Raw genomic sequence first — 25,410 nt, 5'->3', positions numbered from 1 at the left:
TCATGGTCTTATGGACTGCTATTAGATTAGCCTAACTAATCTTATCTTAAATAGTTGGGTCCCAGACAAATGAGAGCAACTTTGTCATTTCTTGATGCTGCTTTAAATAGCATTTTGGCAGTTGAGTTAAACATTGCCTTTGTACTACAACATCTGTCTTATACTCAGAAATTGGTTACTACAATTAATGTAACATCTTACAACTGCTGTTATTAGCTAATATCACAGTGCAGGTTTTTTATTTTATGAAGTATCCTAAGCATTTGATACCTGTGTGTTGCTTCCATTGACTTTTGACAAGCCTTTTTGGGTGATTGTTTAACAGAGTTTAGTCTTTCAAACTAAAGCAAAGATTTCTCAAGCTTCTAGAATTCAACATAAGGGCTATTTTCCATGGTAACAGCTTTGTACAGGCTTCTCAGATTACATTCACTCTAAGATGAACCTTCAAACAAAAGATTGACTTGGGAAACTTTGATCTAATTGATACTTTTTAAGATGCACATGTAATTTAGTAAAACTAGAACTACTAAAATTTTAATGGTATTAAATATAAATATGGAAAGGAGTCATGTTCAGTTCTGATTTATGTGTAAGTATTGATTTTTAAATTTGCTCCTGATTTCTCCATTTTTCTTTTCAGACTAGACTTTTAAAATAGTTAATAAGGCCTGGAAACATGAAAACAACCCTGACTTCCAGGCTTTCAGATGACTGAGAGCTTTAGCTTGCGTTATTTCTTGGTGTTTCTTTTGTGTGTGTGTTTTGGGTTTGTTTTTTTTAACCACCTTTCTATATGGAACAGTAGCTTGAAGTTACTCTTTGTATGCCCTGAAACTACTTCTTAAGGCTTTCACAAAGATGGTGTCTCATTACTGAAGTACTTTCTTATATGACTTTTCAAAAGGAAGGAGGGTTGGAGTTTTGTGAAAAGTCAGCCTCCAATCTAAGTTGTTTCAGACAGTCAGATGTATTAAACAGCCTCTGTTTATACTGTTTCCACTGGCTACTTGGGACATGTACAACGACTACCTAGTACTTCCCACATCACTAGTAAGAAAAATCAGTGACACTGTTTGCTTAAAGGCAAGGAAGGTTTTATTTAAGTGAGTAATCTAAGATTTTAAAAACCAACTCACACCAAAATCTATACCAGTTGTAGAAATCTTACTCCTTATTTCATATGAAGAAATACATTATTGTACATTTTTGAATCTTTACAAGGCAGCCATAAGAAATATAAACATTTGTCACCAGATAGAACCTTCTCACTGACAAACAATATTTAAAAGTATGCACTTAATAAAACTATAGACTGAAAGAACATGTACAATTTCAAGTTTCCTTGTATGAATTCAGTTGTAAGTAGACTGCCCCCTTCCCTCCCCCACAAATAGAAAAATAAGTTATGCAGAAGGCTTGGGGTTCTGTGAGAGGACTGCCATTCTGGGCCCTACACACCAGTCCTCCCAGAATAACCTTATCTTTAAAGCTTGCAATCTGTAAACTATGGTTCAATGTTGTAATCTCTGGTATACCATCACCATCACTCTCTCCCTCCATAAATTCCGTACATCGTTACAAATTAGAAATGAACTGTCAAATTTGTTGCATGTTCCCCCATCCCCCACATTTATATCCAGTTTCAAAGGAAGTTTACTGAGATAAATACAAATAGAGGGTAATCTGTAATCCCCTTACCTTGGGCTTGAACTGAAATAGAGGAAAAGAGGAATTACTAATTACTTCAAGTCTAGAGTCCATGGCACAGGATTCTAGCTGCTCCAGGCCCTTTCTTATTTCTGGAAAAAAGAGCTCTTCTCATCCAGAAGAGTATGTTATTATCTCAATTTTTCACAGGGGACTGAATTTAAGATCTTCTGTAGGAACCCATATTTACACTTGAGTGATTAAACATCATGGAAGTCAAATGACCTTGTTAAACCCACAATTTCTGCTGAAGCTATGAACATGGACCATGAGGAATCATTGCTGTTTGAGAAACTGAGGAGCTAAGCTGGAAAGTTTTGTGTTTTCAGGAATTCTATCCTGTACCAGCTCCAGATGAGGATGGAAAGTACCAGTTTCTCCACTGCATGCTTGAAATGAACAATTCAATGCAGAAATCTTGAGTTCTGATCCCCCGATTCAAGCTCTAATCAGAAGAAAGATGAAATTGCAGTGTACAATCTTTTCTCTCTGTTATTAAGCCAATGAGCTTATTAAAAAGGTGCCCATGTTCCAATCATTTAGTACTTTTATGATATACTCATCTTTCTGTGGCTCAGATGCAAGAGGGGGGAAAGAAACCTGGGGAAAAATCCTATTTGTTCAGTAACAATTGTTGCACATACAAATTTTAAAAACTGAAAATACCTGTTGATTTCAGGTATTATTAAAAATGCTTATAAAGTTTTTCATAAATTTAAGACAGCAACCAATATAGAAAGAAGGAAACTTGCTCTTTAGATCTAAGTATTGGGAATTTGCTTAAATACAGACATTAGTAGTGCCCCGGCCAAAAGACTGGAGTGTATAAATGGGACAACTTGTTGACTAATAATAGCAAACAAAGGCTATTTTTCAAAATAGTAGAGCTTCCAGATAAAGTGTCATTATTATGCTTATTTTAATAGTAGATTAAGGTGTGTGGTTTTCTTTCTCTAGTTTACTGATGGTTCTACTTCTGCATAACCAATGAAAGCTTTAACTCTGTTTAGAAGTTACTTCCCTAGGTACTAGAGGACCAGGTGAAGTTATCTGTAAGCATTAAGACTATTTTCATGTAAACAAATCAAAATGGCAGCTCTCATGAACCCCAATGAACAAGAAGACTTATCAATGGCATGTCATTTTTACACCTAACAATTTTATGCTAAATAGTTATAAACCACACCACAAAACTAAATAGGAGTACTTTGGTCAAGCAAGGATCTGTTCCAAGAGCACTAGTGTATGGAAACACTTAAAAATAAAAAAAAGGTTGTTCAAAAGAAGCAGATTTGGATCAACATCACTATTCAGATCTGTGGAATATTCTGCACTCTTTATATAATGATATCTTTTTTCAAACTTACCTAACTAGACAACAAAATTGAATAAACAGCCATTGTTCTATTTTTTAAGTATATTGGTTACAAATTTGCTGTGAAAACAGAACCAAAACTTCACTTAAGGTGTCTTCCAGTAGCTACACACATACACACACACAAAACCAAAACACTACAGTTGTGAAGGTGTGTTTTCACAATATCTCAGGTAAGTCTACCACTTCTAATAATCACAGACTTTTTTTTACAGTAATTTAAAATTGGATCCGTATCAAGAGGGCAAGAGAGTAAATGCTTCCAACAGTGGCCTACTTTTGCACTGACTTGTACTGCTGCCCTAGCACCCACTGGAGTAACAGTTCTGTGTTTTACAGTTTCACTTTTGCTTCCTCCCTTCAGCAGGTTAAAAGAATGTGCTTTCCTGTAACAGACTGGAGGCACTAAAGGTGCTGAAACTACTGATGAATCTAACCTGTGTTCCCTGGGCACCACCAGTCCCACCTGACTTCTGTATCCCATTCCCTTCTGTGTAGGCTTCAACACTTTGACAGTTGATAAAGTTTAAGTGCTGACTGCAGCAATGAGGACTTGCAATCGCAGAATAAGACGACTGTAGGCTTAAACTTGCCCTCAGCAAATCACCTGCTTAGGAGGACTGATAAGCCTTCCATGAAAGCACATTTAAAACTGAAATCTAATGGCAAACTGAATGAATGCCCATGAACCACTGCATGCGGTTTCATGTGGACAAAGTGTGTAGCTAAAATTCTGACCAGAAGGAAATGTTTTAAGAGAAAACACGATTGAAAAATTATGCTACAAAACTAGTGATTAATCAGGCAAACCTCAAGGATCACCTCAAGTGTAGCTAGGGGTGGGTGGAAATGCTAGTGGTTCAACATGCATACGGTCCCCAGCCATTGCCACAGAGTATTTGTTGACCTGCCAGCCTAGTTGTGAGATGTCTAAAATCGCACTCATCTTGTTCATACTCTCACCTCCAACAGAAATTGTTTTATTATTTTAGTGGTAACTCACTAGTTCTTTCAAAACAAATGCATCTGGTATCTGATGTTTCAGAAGCTCAGCTCCTAATTAACATGAAGCCTTAATCTCCAAGCTAATGCCTGTATCACTGTTTGCCAAAGTGCTCAGCTGGAGGCATGTGATCAAGAGATAAACCATTCTATCCCTGAGCAATAAGTAGTGTTGGAATTATGCAAAGGCCACATAAGCTGTCATATATTGTAGGAAATGAAGTTAGGGAAAATATTTTCAGCTTGATTTCAATACCATGTGTAGAAACTTCGAAATTGTTACCACTCTAAATCATGCACACAAACACACACTAGCATTTGTTTTACTACTATCAGCTCATAGTATTCTTAAGAGAAGCCAGCGTAGTGACTGCTGTAAAGGTGACCCAGTTATTAATAGAAATACACAAAATCAGAGTTTTCATGACATGGTACCCTGCAAAATGACATTGCATCTGCAAAAGACAGACCTTAACAACCTAGGAGATTTCTCTAACTTTGTGCTCAGATGCTAGTTCCTTTAATACAGTTACAGAATTACACACATTCCTCTTTTCAAAGAAAGTAGGCCTTTCTATTACAGCAACTTATAATGAAAAATAGATTTTGGAGTCTCTTGGATGGTAGAGGCAGATGGCTAAAGCAACATTAGCTTTCAACTTTGCAGCAGGAACAGTGATTACTGTCAGGAGACATGCTACACAACAGCCATTGCTTGAAAAGAACTTTGTGGTCAATGTTGCTTTTAGGTCCCATGCGCAAATTTAAAATTTGCTTAGTGAGCTCCTTCCTCACAAGCCTTGGATTCCCATGCCTATTTAAAACAAGCAGGAGCAGGCTGACAGTGAACTGACTAGAGGGAGATGGGAGCCTGGTGTACCTGTGCAATCTCCTAGCAGCAGAGGACAGGAGAAGAAATGGACTTCATGATTAGAATTAATACAGACAGTGGGCCAAGGCAGAAAACAGAATAATTCCTCCAAGTCTGTGAGTTAAAGAACCAGGTGTGATGCTACTGGGGAAGCGTGTGTAAACTTGAAGACTGCTTCAATGCAGTTTGTGGATATCTTTCATCTAGCTTTTGTAGCTGGCTGACTTGGCAACAGAGCATAAAAACCCTGCCACCTGTAATGTAGTTACCTGCTCCCAAATAGTGTGAGCTACTTTAATATCTTTCCTAAATCTTCAGCAAAGATTACCGCTTCACTTAGAGGAAGCATTATAAAAAATTACAGATGTGCCAGAGATCTTTCAGGAAGTTCAAAATAGGTAACTGGCAATTTTGCTAAGTAACGCCTAAAAAAAAATACATCAAAGTCTCCATTTATAAGTGGCTTTGCTGCCTTTTAAGACAAAAGCCACATTACTATGCCCTTCAAAAAGCACACTGAAGCTTTTGGGTGAATAGGGAATATAGACTTAGGTTTACTTCTGCACTGCCTTAATAGTTTTCCATGGCATTTCTTGTTTGCTTTACATGTCAACTTTCAAAATCATTAACCAACAGACTTGTTGAGAGACTGTTTCTGGTCTAGCCACAGACTAGGAAAACCTGAAAGCACACCACTCTCTCCACGCTAACTCCCTGAAATTAAAACCAAACGAGCCAACCAATTTGCAAAATAAATCTCCTCTTGACTTCAAGCTTTCTCAGTGTCAATAGTCTGGTTTTAACTTAAAGAAAAGGTTTTTTTATGTGCACTTGTAACTTCATTGCAGGTTTTAAAGTATGCTTCAGTTCAGTCATGAAAGTTCTCCTGGTGAATTTAGTGCAGTGGAAGTATCTGCATGAAGAATCCGCAAACTGCTACTATGTTAAACTAACTACAAGATTTTAGAAATATTACCACTTAGGGAAAATTTAATACATTTTACTTCCAGTAAGTTCATTGAGAGATCTGAGAGAAATTTAAATCAGTAGGAAAATGTCAGTTTGGCACCTATAATTTGGCATGTCTACTCCTTCAAGCTCAAATGCTGTAATTCTGAATGCTACAGATTGTCCTAACACAGCAGTTGCTCTAAAGCATAAGCAGGTAAACAATTTACTCATAGGAATTCCACTACTTTTTTTCTCCTCCAGTGTAGACTCTTTAACGTTAGAGTAATGGAAAAAACGATTGCTCTGAAGTTTGCAGATCCTTTAGTAAAAGGGCTCCCTTTAGCTTACCAACCTAGGATCTATCTCTCAGACTGCGATGGTCAGTCATCTCCTTACTTGGAGCAGTCCACACATTTTGCACAGTCACCGAGTTCCACAAAACAATGTGATCTTTGTACACTTGCACATTACTTTGTGTACAGCAACACTAACTGCTTCAAACTGTGGCAGAAACATTTATTTCTAATGTAAAGTTTTTATGATATGGTTCATAAGTGGAGTTCTCCCATTTACTTGATGTCCAGCACCTCACACAAACATGAGTGCCCATGCTAGGGTCTATTGACCAACACTGTAAGCTGAAAGGAAATCTTGGGTTTAAGGCACCCAAAAAGCATCTTGCTGTACAAATCCTTACCACCCATTCTTGTAGTTCCCACCTCTGCTTCCCTTGCAAGTATATCGCTTTACCAAAAGTGAAGTGGAAACAGATACAACTATTCAATGTTTAAAGTGTAAACCTCTGTAACCTATGGGACCTACTGCTTATACTGTTTTGGGTGCAGCTAGTTAGCTGATACCACAATCCTTCATCTGAGTAAAATCAGCCTTGTTACAGCTTTTTCTCTTATTGCACATTTTATTATATCTGTTGTAAAAAATAACCAAAGCTATTTCCTGTTGCTTTGATGTTATAAGCACTTGCGATAGTTTTAGATTGTTTTACAATTTCCCAATAAACACGTCAGGAGGAACGGACTGTACGTTCCCCAGTTGGTGTAAGCAGGCAGACTCCAGAGCAGAGAGCACTCTGAGGTACAGGTTCCCCTCTACATCTCCTAGTTTGAAGCTGCCTAAATATTATTTTTGAGGCATACCTACAAGTTTAACGGGGTGCACCCAAGATCCATATTCCCGAGCTTCCTAGGGGACAGATTCAAATTTGTGAACTCCACCTCGAACCCAAGCAATGGAGGGCAAATGCTTGTCATGATCTTTGTCTGATTCAGGCTGGCTCTGGGCACGCTCTGGCTTGGGGTTTGAAGAAGGTGGGTCAGGTTGCTGTACAGACATTGTCCTGCGGAGATGGTTTCTCTTGCGCAAAAACTCAGGTTGGGAGTGGAGGCCAAAGCTGCCTTTTCTCAAGATCATCCGAGAGTTGTTCTTTTTGGGTCGTGAATGGAGACTGAACTCCAGCGAGGCCAAGTGGGCTGCATAACCTTCACTGAGGAACTGAAATAGGAAGGAAAGAAAGGGAGTGACAAATTACTGCTGCCTTGACCTATGAGCTCTATGAGGAATTAAGTTCTTGTCTTTGGCACCCCAGTTAGATACGTAGAGAGTACTAATACTCCACTCCCCTCACTTTTTATTTCAGTGACCTGTTCCACTTTGACACTCAGCAATATGCGATGAATGCACTTGAAGATACAACCTATGACCACTCGATTCTCTTTACTATTCACCCTGCCAGAAAATGCCTCATCTGAAACAAAAAACGCCTTCTTTCTCTGAAACATTGTCTCTGCTCTTTATCTTTTTTATGTGTTTGTGTATGTGTTTGCGCATGCATTCACATGCATGCATTTCCTTGTTCCCCCTCAGACTTCCTGATGGAGTAGCAAGAGTTACTTACTTGACACTGTGCCTGGTATTTCTTTGTTGATCGTCCAACTATGTAGATCTGGGATGGTGACAGAGCCAAAACATTGTACACAGAAATATCCTTCATGGAACCATATGCAGCACAGATTTTGATGTGGCACTGAAACAAATATTACTTCCAAAATGAACGCTCTATTGAACACCATACACTACAAGAATGGCACTTGTTTTGCAATGAAGCTGCAGATGAGTTCATTGTTAACAACCTTGTTCTGTAAACCACAGAAAGCTAAATCTGTCTGCCTGCATGCCAGCAAGAACTACAGATGTGCACACAGGCAAGAACAAGCAGTTCATTTATTTATTTGTCATGCCAGGAAACCCCTTTGGATGTTTTATCAACCTTCCTTGCTCTTTAAAAAGTGAGAAAAGAAACAAGGAATGGCAAAAAGACTTTGTGATGGCCAGTGAGATTTACTGTTCAAAAGGAAGGAAGATCTCTAATTTCACCGAATGACACTCTCTGGAAAAAGGTTTTAAGGCTATAAACAGGTTTCTAGTACCTCTTGCATGAGATTCCGGAGAAAAATGGTCTTCTGTCGCAGTGGGTCATGAACAAGTCCATCTGAGAAGAAGATCATTCCTTGGGGGAAGTTGTGTTGAGACAACCATGAAACCACACGCTGTTTCTGCATGTCTGGACGGCCAGTAATATAGATAATCAGATATCCCAGGTCCTGCCAATGCCTGTCAGAAACAGCAGGTAAATTATGTAGATGCAGAAAGAGAAACAATACCCACAGGTCAGGTCAGCATTTCTTTGCTCAGCACAGATCCAGTTAGAAGTTATCTTTCAACAAGTGGAAAGCAGCGTGCCTAAGTCTCTGCTCCTATCGAGAAATTAAGTAACAATGTCTACATCTTGAGGGAGACTGAGACAAGCAAGAGTGATTCTTATACAACACGTTATAAAAAAATACACGAGTTATTTAAGAATGTATTTAGAGTAGACTTTGCTACACAGGAAGTCCTGCTACCTTTGAAACCTTTAACAAAATTTCTTGCCATTTCATCTGTAAGGAGTGGAAACCCTTGAAAACTGACATCTGTCCATTCCCTTGCAAGTTCCAAAATGAGAGCTGTATTTCTCTGTTCAGTGCAACACTAATAGACTTGCAAGAATGGATTAAAAAGCCTTTTAATTTTTCTTCCAAACAACGCTCTTGCATTCACGGCACTTGGTATTTTTGAAGTAGAAGTATGTCCTTATTTGAAGTTAGTGAAACATAAAATACATTCTATGCTAATCACAGTAACACATGGAATCATTATTAATTCACTGCACACACTTTAAGGCCATATTCCCAGGATCAACTTTTAATCTTTAGTCAACTTAAACTACGAATTTCGAAGTAAACCATAGCATTCTAAGATTCCTTTGAAAATCAGGCAGACCTGATGTCCAAGCAAGTACAAAAGTAAATCTTCAAAGAATCCTGGCCTTTAAAGAATTGTTGTTTATTTAGTAAAAATAACCTATTCTGCCCTCTTCCTTCCTATTGTGTTCGAACAGGAAAGCTGGGGATATAAAAAGTGAAGTGTGCAAACTTCACTTACCTGACAACATCAACGGCCCCAGCTCGGACTTTGGGGTCACTTCCCATAATCGAAACACTCGCTGCAAATGAACCATCAATGCTGAACACAACACATTCCATTCCTCGGGGAAGCACAGTCAGGTAACCTGTGGCACTGCTCTGGTCCCCTCTGGAGAGTCAAAGCAATGAAAAGCACTTAAAAAAACACTTAAAACTTAAAAAGCAAAATGTCAGAATGTATCTTCTGCACGTTCTAGTTAAGACCTGAAATTAGATCTGTCTGGATCTACAGCTTCAAAAATTACCATTAAATAGAGCTTCTGCTTTCAGTCCTATGTGGGGCAATTAAAACTTACACTTTTAGGAAACAGCTTTCCAAAGAGAAATCTGGAAGCTGATTTTAATAAGAAATCACATGTGTATAAATACCTAAAATAATTAGGGAAAAAAAACCCCAAAACAGCCTGAAGTACTCAAACTACTACTCAAATAGGCTAGCTGTCTATGTACACATAAGACTTGAATGCTACATATACGCGCGCACACACATAAATACACATAGCACACAGAAAATAGCTCCATTTATTTTTTCCCCAGCAGTCTATAGTTACTGGCAAATTATTAGAAATTACAAACGAAGAATTGATATGCACCTTTTATTGGTATGTACTTACACAAATCAGCTTTTCTCCATTAGATAAAGAGTTGGTAATACTAGCACTACCCATCCCTCTGTCTTTGCAAATTAAAGCCCACTCCAAAACAAACCTAAACCAAAAGAGAACTGCAATCATAGATGGCTTTTCTCATGGAAAGGCACTGAAATGCAATCATCCTCATGATGTATTTTCCCCACGAGGTCTGGACATTAAAACACTAATACAGCACGATCCAAAGCTCTTGCCATCCCATGACCTCACGTTCCCTAAAAAATGTAATCTGAAGACCACAACTTCGATGATTATTTTATGATCTAGAAATTTATATCTGGTGATGAAGATTCTTACAATATGTGTGCACAGCTTAACGAGCAAAGACAAGGCAATTTCTTTCATTCCTGTTTGAAACTATAAGCCCATGGGAGCTTAGCTTCTGAATACACCTTAATTCGTTTTTAAGTAACTCTCTTTTCTTGAATTGATTGTTTGTTCTATTACACTGAGGTAAAACATCTCTTCCTCCTCAATTAGCACTACATAAAATTGTAAATTGACTTTGGACTTAGTTAACTGATGGGTAACAACACATTCTGTTTCAGCTAAATTCATCCCACTGATTTAGCATCCAAAGTAGGGATTCAAAGGAAGCTGTAAAGCTACTTCCTAAGTGATTAGGCAATTTAATTTTAAGTGCAATATTAAACTAAAACTCTGTATGAAATCAAACCGGACTTCTTAAATATAAGATTTTTTAAAAGCACAGATACCCCCGTCCTGTGCCTAGGCCAACAAATTTTATTTCACACATCTTCATTCTTCATGCTTCCCTTAGCACAGAGCTTTTTAAGAAACACTGGAGAGCTAGGAGAGCTGACTAATTTTACTTCAATGAACGGTTATTTTCAGGTGTTGTTTTTTTTTTTTTTTTTTTCCCCAATTTAGAATAAGCATGGTCTTGAGTACAGAATTAACATAACTCTTTTGATCAGCTTGACATCAACAGATAAACAGGTGGCTGAGAGCAAGGCAGTACATCCTCTACTGTTAATTTCAGTACGAAAAGCTTCTTATCAGTCCGAAGAACACAAAGCTATACCCTTCAGCAGTCTTTTACCCAATGAACAGGCTGCAATATATCCAAAGTCATACATTCTTTCCACAAGAAGATTGATTACAGTCATCCAGTCCCCATATTTTGCAAGACCAAGTGCTCCTAAATTGAATTGCACTGAGGATTTGTGTTGCAGTAGGGATAAACCTATTGGCCTGGACACTTCCAAACTGGCCAGTAAACAGACGATGACTGCTTCAAATCTAAGCTGACAACAGTGACAACACCAAGAAAAGATAACCAAATGACCAAAATCTCCCTCCACACCCGCTTCGATCTTACACACCTACATGTCTTCTTGATCACAACAATGCATCACAGCTGTAGTTCCAGCTTGGAGGTATTACCTGACCACCATTTTGATAGGATACACACCAACTCTCAGTCTCTTCTGTTTGGGTATGTTGTAGGATATCCGGCCACTACTGTTGGATATCTCTGTGTCAAAGTACACCCACCTACCCGAAGATGGCTCAGTCATTATGAAGACATCAACCTGCAAAAACAACAAAACAGCCATCTAGTGTGATATTAGGCAACACACCCCCTACTTACAAGGCCTGCCAAGCCTAGATCACATTCGTATCTCAAACTACGGCTTGTGCTAAAAGCTTACAATGAAGTCTGAAGGAACTTCAAAGCTCAGTTAAAAATTCAAAGAGAGTCCTTCTCAATTTGAAAATGCTTCCTAGCACACAATAGAAGAGTTTATTGCCTTCATCATGTAAAGCACTCAGGTTAGCACTGCAGGTGTCAAATGAGGGTGTGGAGCTCAGAAATTTGGCAGGACCCCTAAAGTAGAAAAAAGATCATTTCAGCTTGTATGTGTATATTACATTTTTGCATACTAAACCTAAAACAATGGAAAATTTCATCTGACTATTAGCAAAATAATGTATTTCTCAAATCATAACCTTGCCTACAAATGCAAAACCTAAACACTTCAAATTATGCAGGTTTTTTTCCAAAAGGTTTCATCAATATGGTTTTCTTCAACTGAAGTATTTAATCAAAATCAATATAAAGTGTACTAAATACTTTGCCTGATAAAGTGGCACTTTTTAGCAGTAAGTACATCAGTAAACCTGAGGGAGGTATCTGCCATGCTCTCCTTCTGTACTCAATTTTTACAGAACTTTGGCATACAAGTGGACTTCTTCAGTGCTCAACATGCAGCCAGATACTCTACAATATTTGCCAGCAGCTTATGAGATCACGCTGTTTGTGTGGATACCACTGACAAGTCTGCAGATATGCTCTTCTTGGACATAACGATGTTACATGACATTGGGATGTAACTATAAATAACACTATATTTATTCTGAATTGATGAAATGCAGAACTGAATTTTTCTAAGGGATGAGCTTTACTGCAAGGGAAGAAATGACAGGTATAGCTGAACCAGAAGTGTTATCAGGGTCAAACAATGGGTTTACTCCTTTCTTCCGCTTTTTGACTGCAAAGTGACTCCACAGTTTGAATACAGGTATGTACCAACTGCCTCTTTAAAGTCACCAGTGCAATAACTAGTAATAATCTTAATATTTTTACTTAGCAATTTCTTTCAAGAGATTTTAATGACAGGATTCTATTCAACACCCAAGCATAATCATAGAATCATAGAAAGTTTTGGGTCGGAAGGGACCCCTAGAGGTCATCTAGTCCAACCCCCCCGCAGCGAGCAGGGACACCGCTAACTAGATCAGGTTGCTCAGAGCCCTGTCCAACCTGGCCTTGAATGTTTCCAGGGATGGGGCCTCCACTACCTCTCTGGGCAACCCGTTCCAGTGTTTCACAACCCTCATTGTAAAGAATTTCTTCCTTATATCTAGCCTAAACCTACCCTGTTTTAGTTTAAAACCATTACCCCTTGTCCTGTCACTGCTGTCTCTACTAAAAAGATTGTCCCCATCTTTCCTATAGGCTCCCTTTAAGTACTGAAATGCTGCAATCAGGTCTCCCCGCAGCCTTCTCTTTTTCAGGCTGAACAAGCCCAACTCTCTCAGCCTGTCCTCATAGGAGAGGTGCTCAAGCCCTCGGATCATTTTTGTAGCCCTCCTTTGGACCCGCTCCAACAGTTCCATGTCCTTCTTGTGCTGAGGGCTCCAGAGCTGAACACAGTACTCCAGGTGAGGTCTCACCAGAGCAGAGTAGAGGGGCAGAATCACCTCTCTCGACCTGCTGGCCACGCTTCTCCTGATGCAGCCCAGGACACGGTTGGCCCTCTGGGCTGCCAGCGCACATTGCCGGCTCATGTCCAGCCTTTCGTCTATCAGTACCCCCAAGTCCCTCTCAGCAGAGCTACTCTCGATCCTTTCATCCCCCAGCCTGTATTGATAGCAGGGATTACCCCGACCCAGGTGCAGGACCTTGCACTTGGCCTTGTTGAACCTCATGAGGTTCACACAGGCCCACCTCTCCAGCTTGTCCAGGTCCCTCTGGATGGCATCCCGTCCTTCTGGTGTCTCGACCGTACCACTCAGCTTGGTGTCATCTGCAAACTTGCTGAGGGTACACTCGATGTCGCTGTCCATGTAATTGATGAATATATTGAACAGCACCGGTCCCAGTACGGACCCCTGAGGGACTCCACTCATCACTGGTCTCCATCTGGACATAATATGAATCTGTTTTCCCCACCGCAGAAACACAGCTTATTCTTCATCCCTATCCTTCTGAAATAGGAAGCATACAATAATCTATGTAGATTTATTAGACTATAATGCCCAGAAAATAACGGGTTAAGTAAATCCCAGAGAGACACCTCTGGCCTCCAGAAAAGCACTGCAATGTATCTTCGACCTAGTTTGCATTTGCACACTAAAATGCTGAATACATTGTCTTTTTACCAACCCAAATCCATCTTAGTAAAAGACCCAGGGCTAAAATGAATCCAGTCTTCAAACCTGTAGAAACCCCAACAGGCTGATTTTAGGAATTCTTGGGAAAACAAAGGTAGTCTCCAGGATTGATCCTTGCCTCAGTAAAAACTGGCATGTCAAGCCCACCTCAGGTTAATTAATGTTTTCTAATAGGTCAACAGACTGAGACCAAGACTACCTAGGTGGCCAGTTCCATGGCAGCATGGATATGACTGGCAGAGACTCTCATAACAGCTTAAGCTCCTGTCTCTTTGTCTTGACCAGATGGCCTCATCCCCATTATCACTACTCTGTTATGCCTCAACAGGAGCCACCCAAAGCAGATGAGGTTCAAGGAAAGTTTCCTGCTGGCCGAGGATACCATCGTGATGTGACCGAGCAGATCAGGCTCACCTGTCACAAACAACAAGTCTTCCTGGTCTCCCTGTGGTCTTCCTAACTGTAGATCTAATTAAAGACCTCCAATGCAATCCAGTACACTCAGATACATTTAACTGACATTTTGAACTTTCATTCGAGAAATGGCATAAAGAGGAAATTATTAAGTCTTGGAACCATACAATTTCAGTGTTCTTGATAGGACCACTATGAACCCCTTTGGTGCCCTATTCATCATTGTGCCAGAAGAACCTTATCAATGAATAAAATGTGATCAGATTGAAGAAATTCATAAAAGCTGATAAAGAGCTGTGATTAAAATCTTCAAAATCGGACAAAAATCTGTGATCCTGTCTTGCATGCAAACTCAAGTGATGGGGCTGCTTCAAGTTTTTTACACACCTTATGGAACAAGACTGAAGCAGTGATGGTCTTAAAAATATAGCCATAACTTACACTGATAGTTCAATGCGTATCAGCACAGGTATGTTGAATTCTATGACAAAATCTTAGAAGCAGCACATCACTTACAACTTGTGGAGATGACTAACAAAGCGTGGTCATCAGAGACATGGTTCCAGAAATATCCATCCCTGCCATTTGTACTAGCAAATATGCTCCTAAGAAAGCATGCCGTCAGCAGGCTGATCCCTAGAAGCATCAGGTTAGTGCTGCATCTTTGCAGAATCGGCACCCCCAAAACAGGCCAAGTGAAGCATCCACGCTTCAGTTTTACCCTCAGCTCAACAGCATTGCTGTTAATTTCCACAAAAATTCTTACAGTCTCTGTGAATATGAGCAAATGTATTCACTTAATGCTTGGCTTTGTTACTTGTAAGCCTGGCTACTGCACGCAGCTTTAGGAGTGACAGCTCCAATCATGTCACATTACTACTTGAATTCTAAAACTAATCTTTACTCTTCCATGTATAAGAGAAACAGCAGCCACCTAGGCTCTAGAATCCCGATTCCTTTATCTAGTTGTCTTACCTGGATAGAAGGACATACATTTTTCTTTTAGTGATTTGCCAACCACTATAAAATTCTTTTTCCTCCTTGCTCAAAAAGTTAATTGTCTCCAGTAGGTGGTACAATCAGATGGCAGGTTCAGAAATCACTGCACAGCACACTCATCATTAACCAGAGGAGAAGGCCAGCATCATGTAAGAAGGATCAGAGCTGGGAAGAAGGTCAGCTATCAGGAAAGCCCACGCACAGCATATTTTTGCCCAAGTGGAGGGGCTAGTGACATACTTCCCCTCATTGTAAGGCTTTCTCTGGTACTATATATGTATGCTATATTCAACAACTGTTTTTAGTAAAAGTTGGTTGAGAAAAATAAGGAAATTGATTACTCAGACTTTACCTTTTCACCTGTTAAAGCTACCATGTCCAGAGGTCCATACATAAAGCGTCCAACTAGTACCTGAGGACCATCTTCTGCAGCAATGACGTCATTGGCTCGGTGATTAGCAGTCACGTTCTGAAATAAGAGTAGAAAGTGAGAAGAGCAGTGTTTGCCTTGTAATGAGGCTACTGTGTCTATTACATTATTATGAACAGTGACACAGAAACACAATCCTGGACAGTGTGTCTGAGGTATGTCACAGTGCACCTTAGAGCATCTAGCAAAACTGCGTTCCTATCTCAGCCGGAGCCAGGTTTCCAGTAATGGTGGGTTCCTGAATAGACTTCCTAGTGAAAGCGCTCAAGATGACCAGGTAAGAGAGAACATTTAACGGAATGCCAATTATCTTTCACTTAAAGTGATGCCACAGATTCCCACAATTGCGTGCAAGATACACGCATCTTAATTGACATTTTCTAGCTGAAGTGGCATCTGAAGAATGAAGAAAGTATTTTTTTCTTGAGTTATGGATTTATCTAGCATATAAGAAAACAGAAGAACCACCTCTTTGCTTAACCGAAACTTAAGGCCCCTCTGTTATTTAAAGAAAGAAATATGCTTTCTCCCAACATGTAGCGATAAACCAAGAATAAATTGTTCATGTTCCTTAACTGTTAATTTGCCTGCCTCTGAATTACAGTTTTCAACTCTTTAGTACCATTCAGTTAGGTAAACTCATGCTTTGGAAGATCAAACTCAATTTAAATTGCTGCCAAACACAAGTTCTATAACTGCCATATATATCTGGATTTATACTTACTCTCAATTTGACATGTGTCCTTTTGCGTAGCCATTTTTCTCGTGGATTGGATGGACTTAGTGTTGCTGGATCCAAGTTGTCATTTTCCTTGAAATTTATGTTTTCATACCTCATCACCTAAAATTGTATTAATATTTTAATAAACAGTGTGCAGCATGGGCAGTCCTGGAACTTGGCAAAGAAAGGCAAAGTACACTGCTGCCCCAGTTGAATGACACTGAAGAGCTAAAAGCACAATGAAAGTAGAAAGAGGTACAGGCCATGTGTTCACATTAATTGTATAGACAAATAAACTGCTTTCACTCTGTTGACCAGCGCTTAATCTCCAGTACTTATTGAACAGCTTTTACATTCAAAACAGAGCTTGCACATTCTTCTAGAGAAAACCGCAAAAATATTAGGATGGTATCCAGTGACAGTCACACTGTCTGTTCATGGTCTGCAAAGTCAGTAAAGCAGCGTAAGACCACAGAAGTATTTTCTTATGTTCTTTATGGGGCAGAGGTCAGATTCCTGACTCCATCTGCACTGATTTTCTACACATATACCCAGACAAAATGGTTCTTACCACCTTTTGAATATTGCTCACCACTGCAATAGGTGATAGGCTCAGGATTTGGCTTGTGGCTAGTAACATCTGAAGATAATAGGAACATAACTTGTGAACATACAGAACCCTAATATGTCATACAAGCCACACATTCTTACAACCTAAATATCAGAATCCGTGGGTTATGTCCCATTTCCATTGAAACCACAAGCCCTGTCTTACTGAAATCTGCGGGCTGCACCCTGGGATCATGGATAGCATGAGGCTACTTCATTTTGAATGAGAAATAGCTTAGTCTGTCTCTTTCACAAGCTAGTAGAAAATTATTGAACAGTTAGTTTTCTATGCTGAAGTTTTGTGCTCTGGGTGCTCTCTCTGGAATAGTGGCCTAGAATAATTTCGAAAGATGTCTCATATGAAGTCCCTTGAGTAAATCCCTCTTGCATTCAGCCTTAGCAAAGCAGTTGGCTTGCAACAAATCATAGTAATGCTTAGAGGTCAGTGTGTTTTTTTAATAAACCAGCATAAATTCTATTCACTGGAGGCCATGTGCAGGAAATACATGCACCCACAGGGCATTCAGGAGCCATTAGCCTTAACCTTAATGCCCAGGCAAGGGCAGAATGTCCAGACTACGCTGGAACTAACCGGTCCTTTATGTAGTGCTGTAAGCTCACATATTGTTTTACAGGCATACTCCAAATGCACAAAGGGCTTATTAAATTCTAAAAGCTGTAATGTACATACAAGGCTAGGTAAGACACAACAATGCGACCTGATGTGAATGCACAGAAATAACAAGTAGAATAAAGCAGGAATTATTGCTAACAGACAACTGGAATCAGGGAGGCATCTGAAAGGAAAGATGGGAGAATGTTCTGATGGATTCAAGTCAAAAAACGTCCTGAGAGAGGTGAGATGACAAGAGCTGCAAGAGGGCTGCAAAGGAAAGGAGAAACATCTATGTACAATTATCTAGGGCCCTTGAACAGATTAAAACAGGGATCTGGATCCTGACACTTCCAGTAGAAACCTCTCCTTTACCTTGGGATGGGCATAAACAAGATTCGTGTTCTGCAGACTGTTCTTGTTCATGAAAAAACTCTTCAGCAACTTTTGCTTTGCCTTGATTATGGTGACACTAGTTATAAACAAAGTTTTTTAAATTAACTTTCAAAATTCTGCATTGCTTAATGAAACATTTTGACTGGAATAAAACACACTAAAGGATGCTCTGAAAGGACAGCAAGAGATTGAAGGACTACGAATTTCATCCACTAAAAACAGCAACCAAAAACTCTGGAAGCGGTCTGGTTACCAGCCAGACTGTCTGCTGCACACTCCACTCACAGACTGCCATACAAACATGGGGGCTTGGTACAATGTTCTGGACTGGAGGGAACTCAGCCATTGAGCTTCCATTCCCAGGAGCTATCAGGTGAGCCTTCAGAAAATGAACATCACTGACAGCAGCACTGGGTGCAGGAGGTGGAGAGAGTTAACACTCAAGAGACCAACTAAAAGGAGTTGTGAGAGATGCAGGCACACTGACATCTGCCAAACTGATTTAATGAAAAAAACCAAAAATCACTGAGCAGTTGTCTGCATTATTCTTTCCACCGTTTGCCTCGCAGCAGCTGTTTCATCATTCACTCGATGTAAAAAACACACTGATTCTTGGTTTAATCCAAATTAAGCTGCTTGTGACTGGCTTTTGGGTGAGAGTCACTTTGGGTTCTTGGAAGGACACTTATCTGGCACGTTTCACTTGAACACCACTTAATTTTTTTTTTTACCTCAGGTGAGATTTCTCAGCCTCACCACTTTCTCTAGAGGTCAGAGCACTGCATTATCCCTAAGTCACTGCGAGCTGCTGTCTAATTACTGACACAGTCGGAACAAGCGACCCATCATATGACTCGGTAACAAATTGTGAGGAGACAGTGCACACAGTGCCTCAAAATACTATAGTTACAGGAGAGACTTGATTTTCTTATGGGAGCAGTACTTTCAAACCGTTGGTTTATTATCAAATATACTAATAATTTTATATTTAGCAGGGAAACACATAATTAAGTAAGGCTGGAGATAGCCTATTCCTTTAAAAACAGGAGGAAATTAACACGTAATACGGGGTTATACTGCGAGGGGGCACAGATGATGCATTACAGTGCATTGTTCCCAGTCACACAGTCAGCAGTAAGAACACCAGCCAGCTAATGGTGGGCTCACTGTTCCCTTCACCTCTCCAGTAAATCCACATCTGTCATTTCTATGTCCAGTCGCATGTGATGCAACCATAGTAAGCCATCTAACTGAACTGAAGACTAAAAGACTGATCACCCTTGGAAGATGCAATTAACAATCACAAGGTTATTTGCTGCAGAGAGAAAAAATAAAGAGATCAATGACCTGTCTTAAAATGAAGGCCACAACGTCTGTTGATTCCCAGTAGCTGGCATGGAAGAGATGCGGCAGGGCCACTGTTGGAAAGGCTGTCAGCACATCTGGACAATACAAGGCATAATCTATTCGTTTCGTTCCCCACCACTTTGCAGTAACTACAAAAAACCCAAACAAAATAGCATCACATTTCTATAAGATATCTTGTTAATAAATCTCTTCCTATCTTTATGTTTAAGCTAAATAATTGAAGTCGTCTGCTTTTTTGATCTTGACATTTAGTGTCTGTTAAAGGTATCTATCAAACACAAAAGTACTGTTTTCACTGACTGCATGATCACTTAAATGTCTGCAATCTAAACAGTTCTATTGGGTCCAAGTTTTTGGAAGCAGAAATCACCTCAGAATGATTCCCATTGCTTCCCAGTCCACGGAAAATGTACAGTGAAAGACTAATGCTTTTATGATCATGTTAGAGTAACAATTGAAAATGCTTCCCAAATAGTGAACGGAATATTGATATATGACTACAGTCCAAAACAGGATAATATAATGATTTATAGTACTTTTAATTATGGGTAACAAATCTTATCTATCTATATTTCTTCACGCCTGGAACATCTTCTAAGCTCCTGTTAGTATGAAACCCTTAATGACTATTTATGGGTGGCACCTTAATATAAAACTGTGATTTCACTTCTGTTACTTCATCTGCTCAATTACAAACAGAAGCAGAAGCTAAGTTGTGTTATTTAGAATTGCAGCAAATTAGGCTGTTCTCATTCTCCCCAAATTTCCAAGCAGGTAATTCTCCTTCCACAGAAAGGATGTGCAGGGAAGGGTAGTTGCCATATCAGATAGCACATGGCACCAGGCTTCACTCACTGTTGGTGAGGTATGCTGATGGCAAGCTTTCTGTTGACCCTGAGTTTTCACTGTTTGTGCTGGCCAAGCTCAACTTTCTTGTTTTTCCTTGTGGTTGATCAGATGCATTTGGAGATCCATGGCTCTCCTGAGAGAAAGGTATGTTCAAAGAGCTGTTCTCAAAGAACAGAGCACTGTGGTTGTGGATAGCATCACCTGCAGGTTACAGAAATGAAAATAATAATAAAAAACCCACCAATGGATGAACAACACTGCTTTGAAACTAGTGTGTGCATTTTAAAATTTATTTTTAATATAGAGCTAATGAACGCTTTCCTGAATAATATCAGATTTAATGACCATGGATGAAACTCCTTCAGAGTGAGGAGGACAGCATGAGACATCACGACTAACTGGAGAAAGCACACCCTACTGCCATCAAAATGCAATGGCAGCTAGGTGCTTTTGGCCAAGATCTTCCAAAGTGGGTAGTGATGTTGGGACGCTATTTTATTTCACACTCAACCCTATCCATTTTAAAGCCATTCTCTGAGAAGAGCTACACAGCCCTGGGAGTCTGTGATACTTCTCCTCTTCCTGATATGAGCAAAATGACTTTACAAAGACAACCTTCAGCAAGGCTGTCTATCGGTTTGCATATTCCCAAATAGAACAGAATTCTCATTCATTCATGCCACTCTGACAAAGCTATGGGCCATGGCTAACACCTCTACTTAATGAAACAAAACACAGCCTTCCTTCTGAGGTGTTCTGAAACGTGTAAGAACAGACATGCATTTAAATAAAAGCATTACTGGTAATTTTGCTTGAAGCAGCCAGCACATCCCTCCTATACCTAGGAAAGGCAGAACCTCAGCTGAGAGACAGGATATACAGCAAAGCACATATCAAAAGCACTTGACTCCTCAGTGGTGTTTTTTAGAGAACAAACCTCTCAGAGAGATTAAAACAGTGAGTAACAGAAAAAGTTCGATGTATATAATACAAAAGAAAGCAGACAGGCCTTGATATGTTGCTCTATTTCTGAGGGTATTTAAGTCCCATTCAAATAACTGTAAGCATGCTGTGCTTGTCTTTCACATGGTCTTGGGTTGGGGACTGTGTCATACAATTCTTTATGTAGTGGAGACCTGGAATAAGTTTCTCTTCAACTTTTCAAGTTTTACCAACTTGCAATGCAATGAACACCTCAATGGCACACACAGAAGAACACAACAACTAGTTCCTGCTTTCAAGGACACCATTCCTTAAAAAAATACACTGGAAGCATAAGTGTCTACAGATTATCAAAAGTGGTAAAACACGTCACCGCTAAATGAAAAGGAATATGAGCATAGCTCCCTACAATCGCCTCCCTTCCAAAAAGCAGACATGGCTGGAAAGATTCTGGCTTGTTTTGACATAAGCCTGCATATCTTAACTGCATAAGACAACACCAGGAGCTGCCCTGCAACTGAATCAGAGAAACAATTAAATTCTAACACCTTGTGATGTGTATGTAATTTGGATAGAATATGTTCAATTGTAGTTTCCATGGGAACATCTGCTTTGAGTTTTCACTAAAGAAACTGCAATGTACTGTTCTTTCAAAGGAATCTTGCTGACGCCATACAGTAGGGAAAGCTATGTGTAGCTACAGGAAAGCTTGATGGAGGTGAAAAGAATGGAAGGATAATGTTATTACTTCCCTTGTCTCAGGCAAACTATATAGACTCCAACACAGACAACTGAAAAGTAAACAAAATGCTGCTTTCCTATTACTTACCTCACAACATGAGCATGCATTATACGCTCTTCATAGTGAAAGAAGCAGCAGAAAGAAGTAACAAGTCTGATTCTATGTCATACTGAATACTGAACAGCAAGGCACCTGGTCCTTCTGACAACAAACCCCAAATCATGTGGCCTAAAACATCACAGCAAATCAGTTCACTGAAGAGAGTAGCAGAATCCACGGACATAAGCAGTAAGGAACAGGGAAGCTGCGAAATTGCACCCCATCAGGGGTCTTATCTGAACCAGAACCCTGATCCAAACATCAACCAACAGGAAATTCCATAGAAGAAGGTGAAATGAATCCCATAACTGAGAGCTATATCTCCATGAAGTGTTCACGATTGGCAGTGTTCTGATGCATACTTTCTGCTTCCCCTTCCAAAAGATTCACTGAAATAAAAAAAGGTTGTCCTTTTCTGCTTCTCAATTGTTGTTGTTCTGATGAAATAGTCATAAATTGACCCCAATCTAATCTTTCCTCCCCCATTATAATTCTGTGAGAGTTTTAGTTTTTCATTCCCACTAAAATGGATATGGAGAGAGAAGTGAAAATGGCAACTTTGAATAGAATGGAAAAACATGTTATCAGCCAACATATGTTAGCCTTTTCCATATTATTGGCTAGTTTAAGACCAGCTTCCTAAGGGGCATGGTGCCTTGAAACCTGTTGTTTATTTTGTAATACTGTTATTCTAAGCTCAGTAACTCTTCTCCCTATGAAGGGATCAAATCAACAAAATGGAAGGCATTTTTGGCAGTTTTTTCCTCTCGTTTCCTGAATTCTCTTTATTTCAAACAGACAGGGCAGCCTGCCTTCATCTCTGTAGGTCAGGTCCTTGTTGAATTGTAAAGGAGGAAAGAAAGTACAGGTTAGAGATTAATAAAATACATGTAATCCTATTTTTTGATAAAAGCCCTGTGCTCGACTTTTGACTAGGATAGTCTACTTGCACAATTCTTCTATTTAAATAACCAAAACAGATACTTCCCACCCAAAACAACCTTTCTCATGGCTCTGAGGGTCCCTAAAGGTTCTTATCTATCCTACTAATCTAAAATTACTATCACGCTTGATAAGAAATAAAATTAAGGCAGATTGTTTTACAGAGTTTCATCTTGGATAATTATGATAGTTACAGCCAATACAAAAAGGCAAAGCAACTTCCTCAAGGCCACACAGTAACCATCTCCAGACAAAATTAACAATACTGTATTTTATGCATATACAATTGGAAAAGTACTATGCTTTTAGACCTTAATTTCCATCTATCCATAATGAAGCACACCAGTTGGATCAGCCATATTCTGGACTGGCACTTCTACAGATTCCTTATAAATAAAACTTGCAAGAGAAAAATCTTGCAATTATTTCAATTGTGCTGCAAAGTAAAATGTGAGGTAGAAGCTCAAACAGTAAAGAGGATTATGATTACCTACATTCTGCTCTGTCAAATGTCTAAAAAGTAGGATATGTTGAAACCAGGTGTTATGAATTAATACATATTAACCATATTTTTAACCCCCACGTACACATAATGCGTTGTGTTATAAGCAGCAAAGCAAAAAACCGAATCAGATACCACACGTTACTAAGTGTTGAAAGACACGACTGGTGGTAGATCAGAGACTTGTGAAAGCTAAGGCTCACTTACAATAGCTATAAAAGCATTTTGATTATGAAATGTCAACTAGGCAGCATCTGAGAAAGCTGCTGTTTAATGTAAGGCCAAGACAGCAAGGCTTTCTCTGGGCTGTAACATAACCTGAACTTTGTACCTTGCCCTTACAGTAAAAAAAACCCCCTACCAATTAATAGAACACATTTTAGTCTGAACCACTATCTACTGCTATGTCTTCTGTCAGCAATCACCACAGATGAAAGACTTAGGAAGATAAATGTTTCTCCACCTGCTCTGTATGTCAGGCAGTGCTTTCAGTGCTGTTTCTTTTACTTTCACTTGTCTGTGTATCACAGCAACATGAGATAAACATGCCCTTAAGAGGTGACTTCTGAAAAAGTGGAATCCCTTATGTGATTATTTCTATCTATCCAGTGCACGTGTCGAAGATATCACAGATATTAAACTTAATCTTTGCTAGTTTTTCTTTCTCTTCGCATAAAATGTGTTGGCTCTCCTACACATTCAGAAAACGGAATTTAAATCATGCCTCAAATAGTTTTATTTTATTAAGCTATTTTATCAATAGCCTAATAATGTCATCGTATCCACACTGGGAATTGTATCAACAGAAGATACAGTTGCTATTGACCAAGTAATTGACAGGAAGAAGAATAATTCTCTGGGCTGGTCAAGTCTCTGTGATTGTCAAAATCAAGCCTGGTAAGAGTCACCTTTCATCATCATTAAGCTCTTAATAGATCAATCCACTGAATGACCCTGGGGGTAGACTTAATGATAAGTATTGATTCCTGCTGGATGCAAAAGGCAGTCGTTTAGATAAACCTGTGCCCTGCTCTAAGTTCTGCAATTTAAGTCATAGATGTTTCCTTAATCTCAGTGGAAAAAGTAAATTTGATAAACTAAAAGCGTCAAGATAAACCCTATGCACAGAGCAGTGGGCTCCAAGAGCTTCATTTGGCAAGACCTAAAAGACAGCTACAGAAATCCTCCCCTCCCCCCAGTTTTCATCATGTTCTCCAGCCTGTGTTATTGCTGAACTGTTCCTATGAATCATATGGTGAAATTCTCTTCGAATAGTAATTTTTTTTTCATGTGGCTTCCAGATCAGAGTTTTTTTTCCACAAAGGCACCTATCAGGAACCTCAGGCAGACACCAGAATCATTCTTACTTCAGTCATTGGTTCTTATGAGAGAAGGAACAGGGAATTAAACTGTTTAATGACATGAAAGATTATCAGAAAAGGCTGGTTTGGGCAGTGCATAATAATTAGAGTTTGCTGTATATAGGTGTCATCATAACTGATTACAAAACTACCATTCCAGCTGATACATGAAGGTGTCAACTTCTATTTGAAGAAATACTTTCACAAGCCCAAATATCAGAGAAAGGAAAAAAAAAAATACAGCCACTAGAATTAATCCTTTGTGAATGAAGAACCTTAAATTCCAAAAGGTCTCAAAGCACTTGTATTTAAATGGGTGGATTTCACAATCATTGAAATATAATGCAGTTTAGGTGTAAAGCACAGCAATTATTTAACTCTTCACAGAGGTTTAAATGCTA

The 25,410-nt window shown here is 39.3% G+C and overlaps 1 protein-coding gene across 8 annotated transcripts in view; it reads right to left on the bottom strand.

Annotated features, from left to right (window-relative positions):
- Positions 1 to 1,100: 1,100 nt before the first annotated feature.
- PITPNM3 (PITPNM family member 3) overlaps positions 1,101 to 25,410 on the bottom strand; it is a 126,371-nt gene continuing 102,061 nt past the window's right edge. For 6 of the 8 annotated variants that reach the window (XM_075439887.1, XM_075439891.1, XM_075439892.1 and 3 more), the window contains 9 exons: positions 20,428 to 20,622; positions 19,552 to 19,700; positions 16,590 to 16,706; positions 15,788 to 15,904; positions 11,509 to 11,657; positions 9,411 to 9,560; positions 8,357 to 8,540; positions 7,825 to 7,953; positions 1,101 to 7,421 (listed from right to left, as the gene is read on the bottom strand). In XM_075439887.1, coding sequence (XP_075296002.1) covers positions 7,113 to 7,421; positions 7,825 to 7,953; positions 8,357 to 8,540; positions 9,411 to 9,560; positions 11,509 to 11,657; positions 15,788 to 15,904; positions 16,590 to 16,706; positions 19,552 to 19,700; positions 20,428 to 20,622 — 1,499 coding nt within the window. In that variant the 3' untranslated portion in view covers positions 1,101 to 7,112. The remainder of the gene's footprint in view (positions 7,422 to 7,824; positions 7,954 to 8,356; positions 8,541 to 9,410; positions 9,561 to 11,508; positions 11,658 to 15,787; positions 15,905 to 16,589; positions 16,707 to 19,551; positions 19,701 to 20,427; positions 20,623 to 25,410) is intronic. The other 2 variants (XM_075439888.1, XM_075439890.1) reach the window with 1 other exon arrangement.

Source organism: Opisthocomus hoazin, chromosome 20 (assembly GCF_030867145.1).
Source record: "Opisthocomus hoazin isolate bOpiHoa1 chromosome 20, bOpiHoa1.hap1, whole genome shotgun sequence".
In the NCBI taxonomy this organism is placed as follows: Eukaryota; Metazoa; Chordata; class Aves; order Opisthocomiformes; family Opisthocomidae; genus Opisthocomus; species Opisthocomus hoazin.
This window is presented reverse-complemented; position numbering and strand designations above follow the sequence as displayed.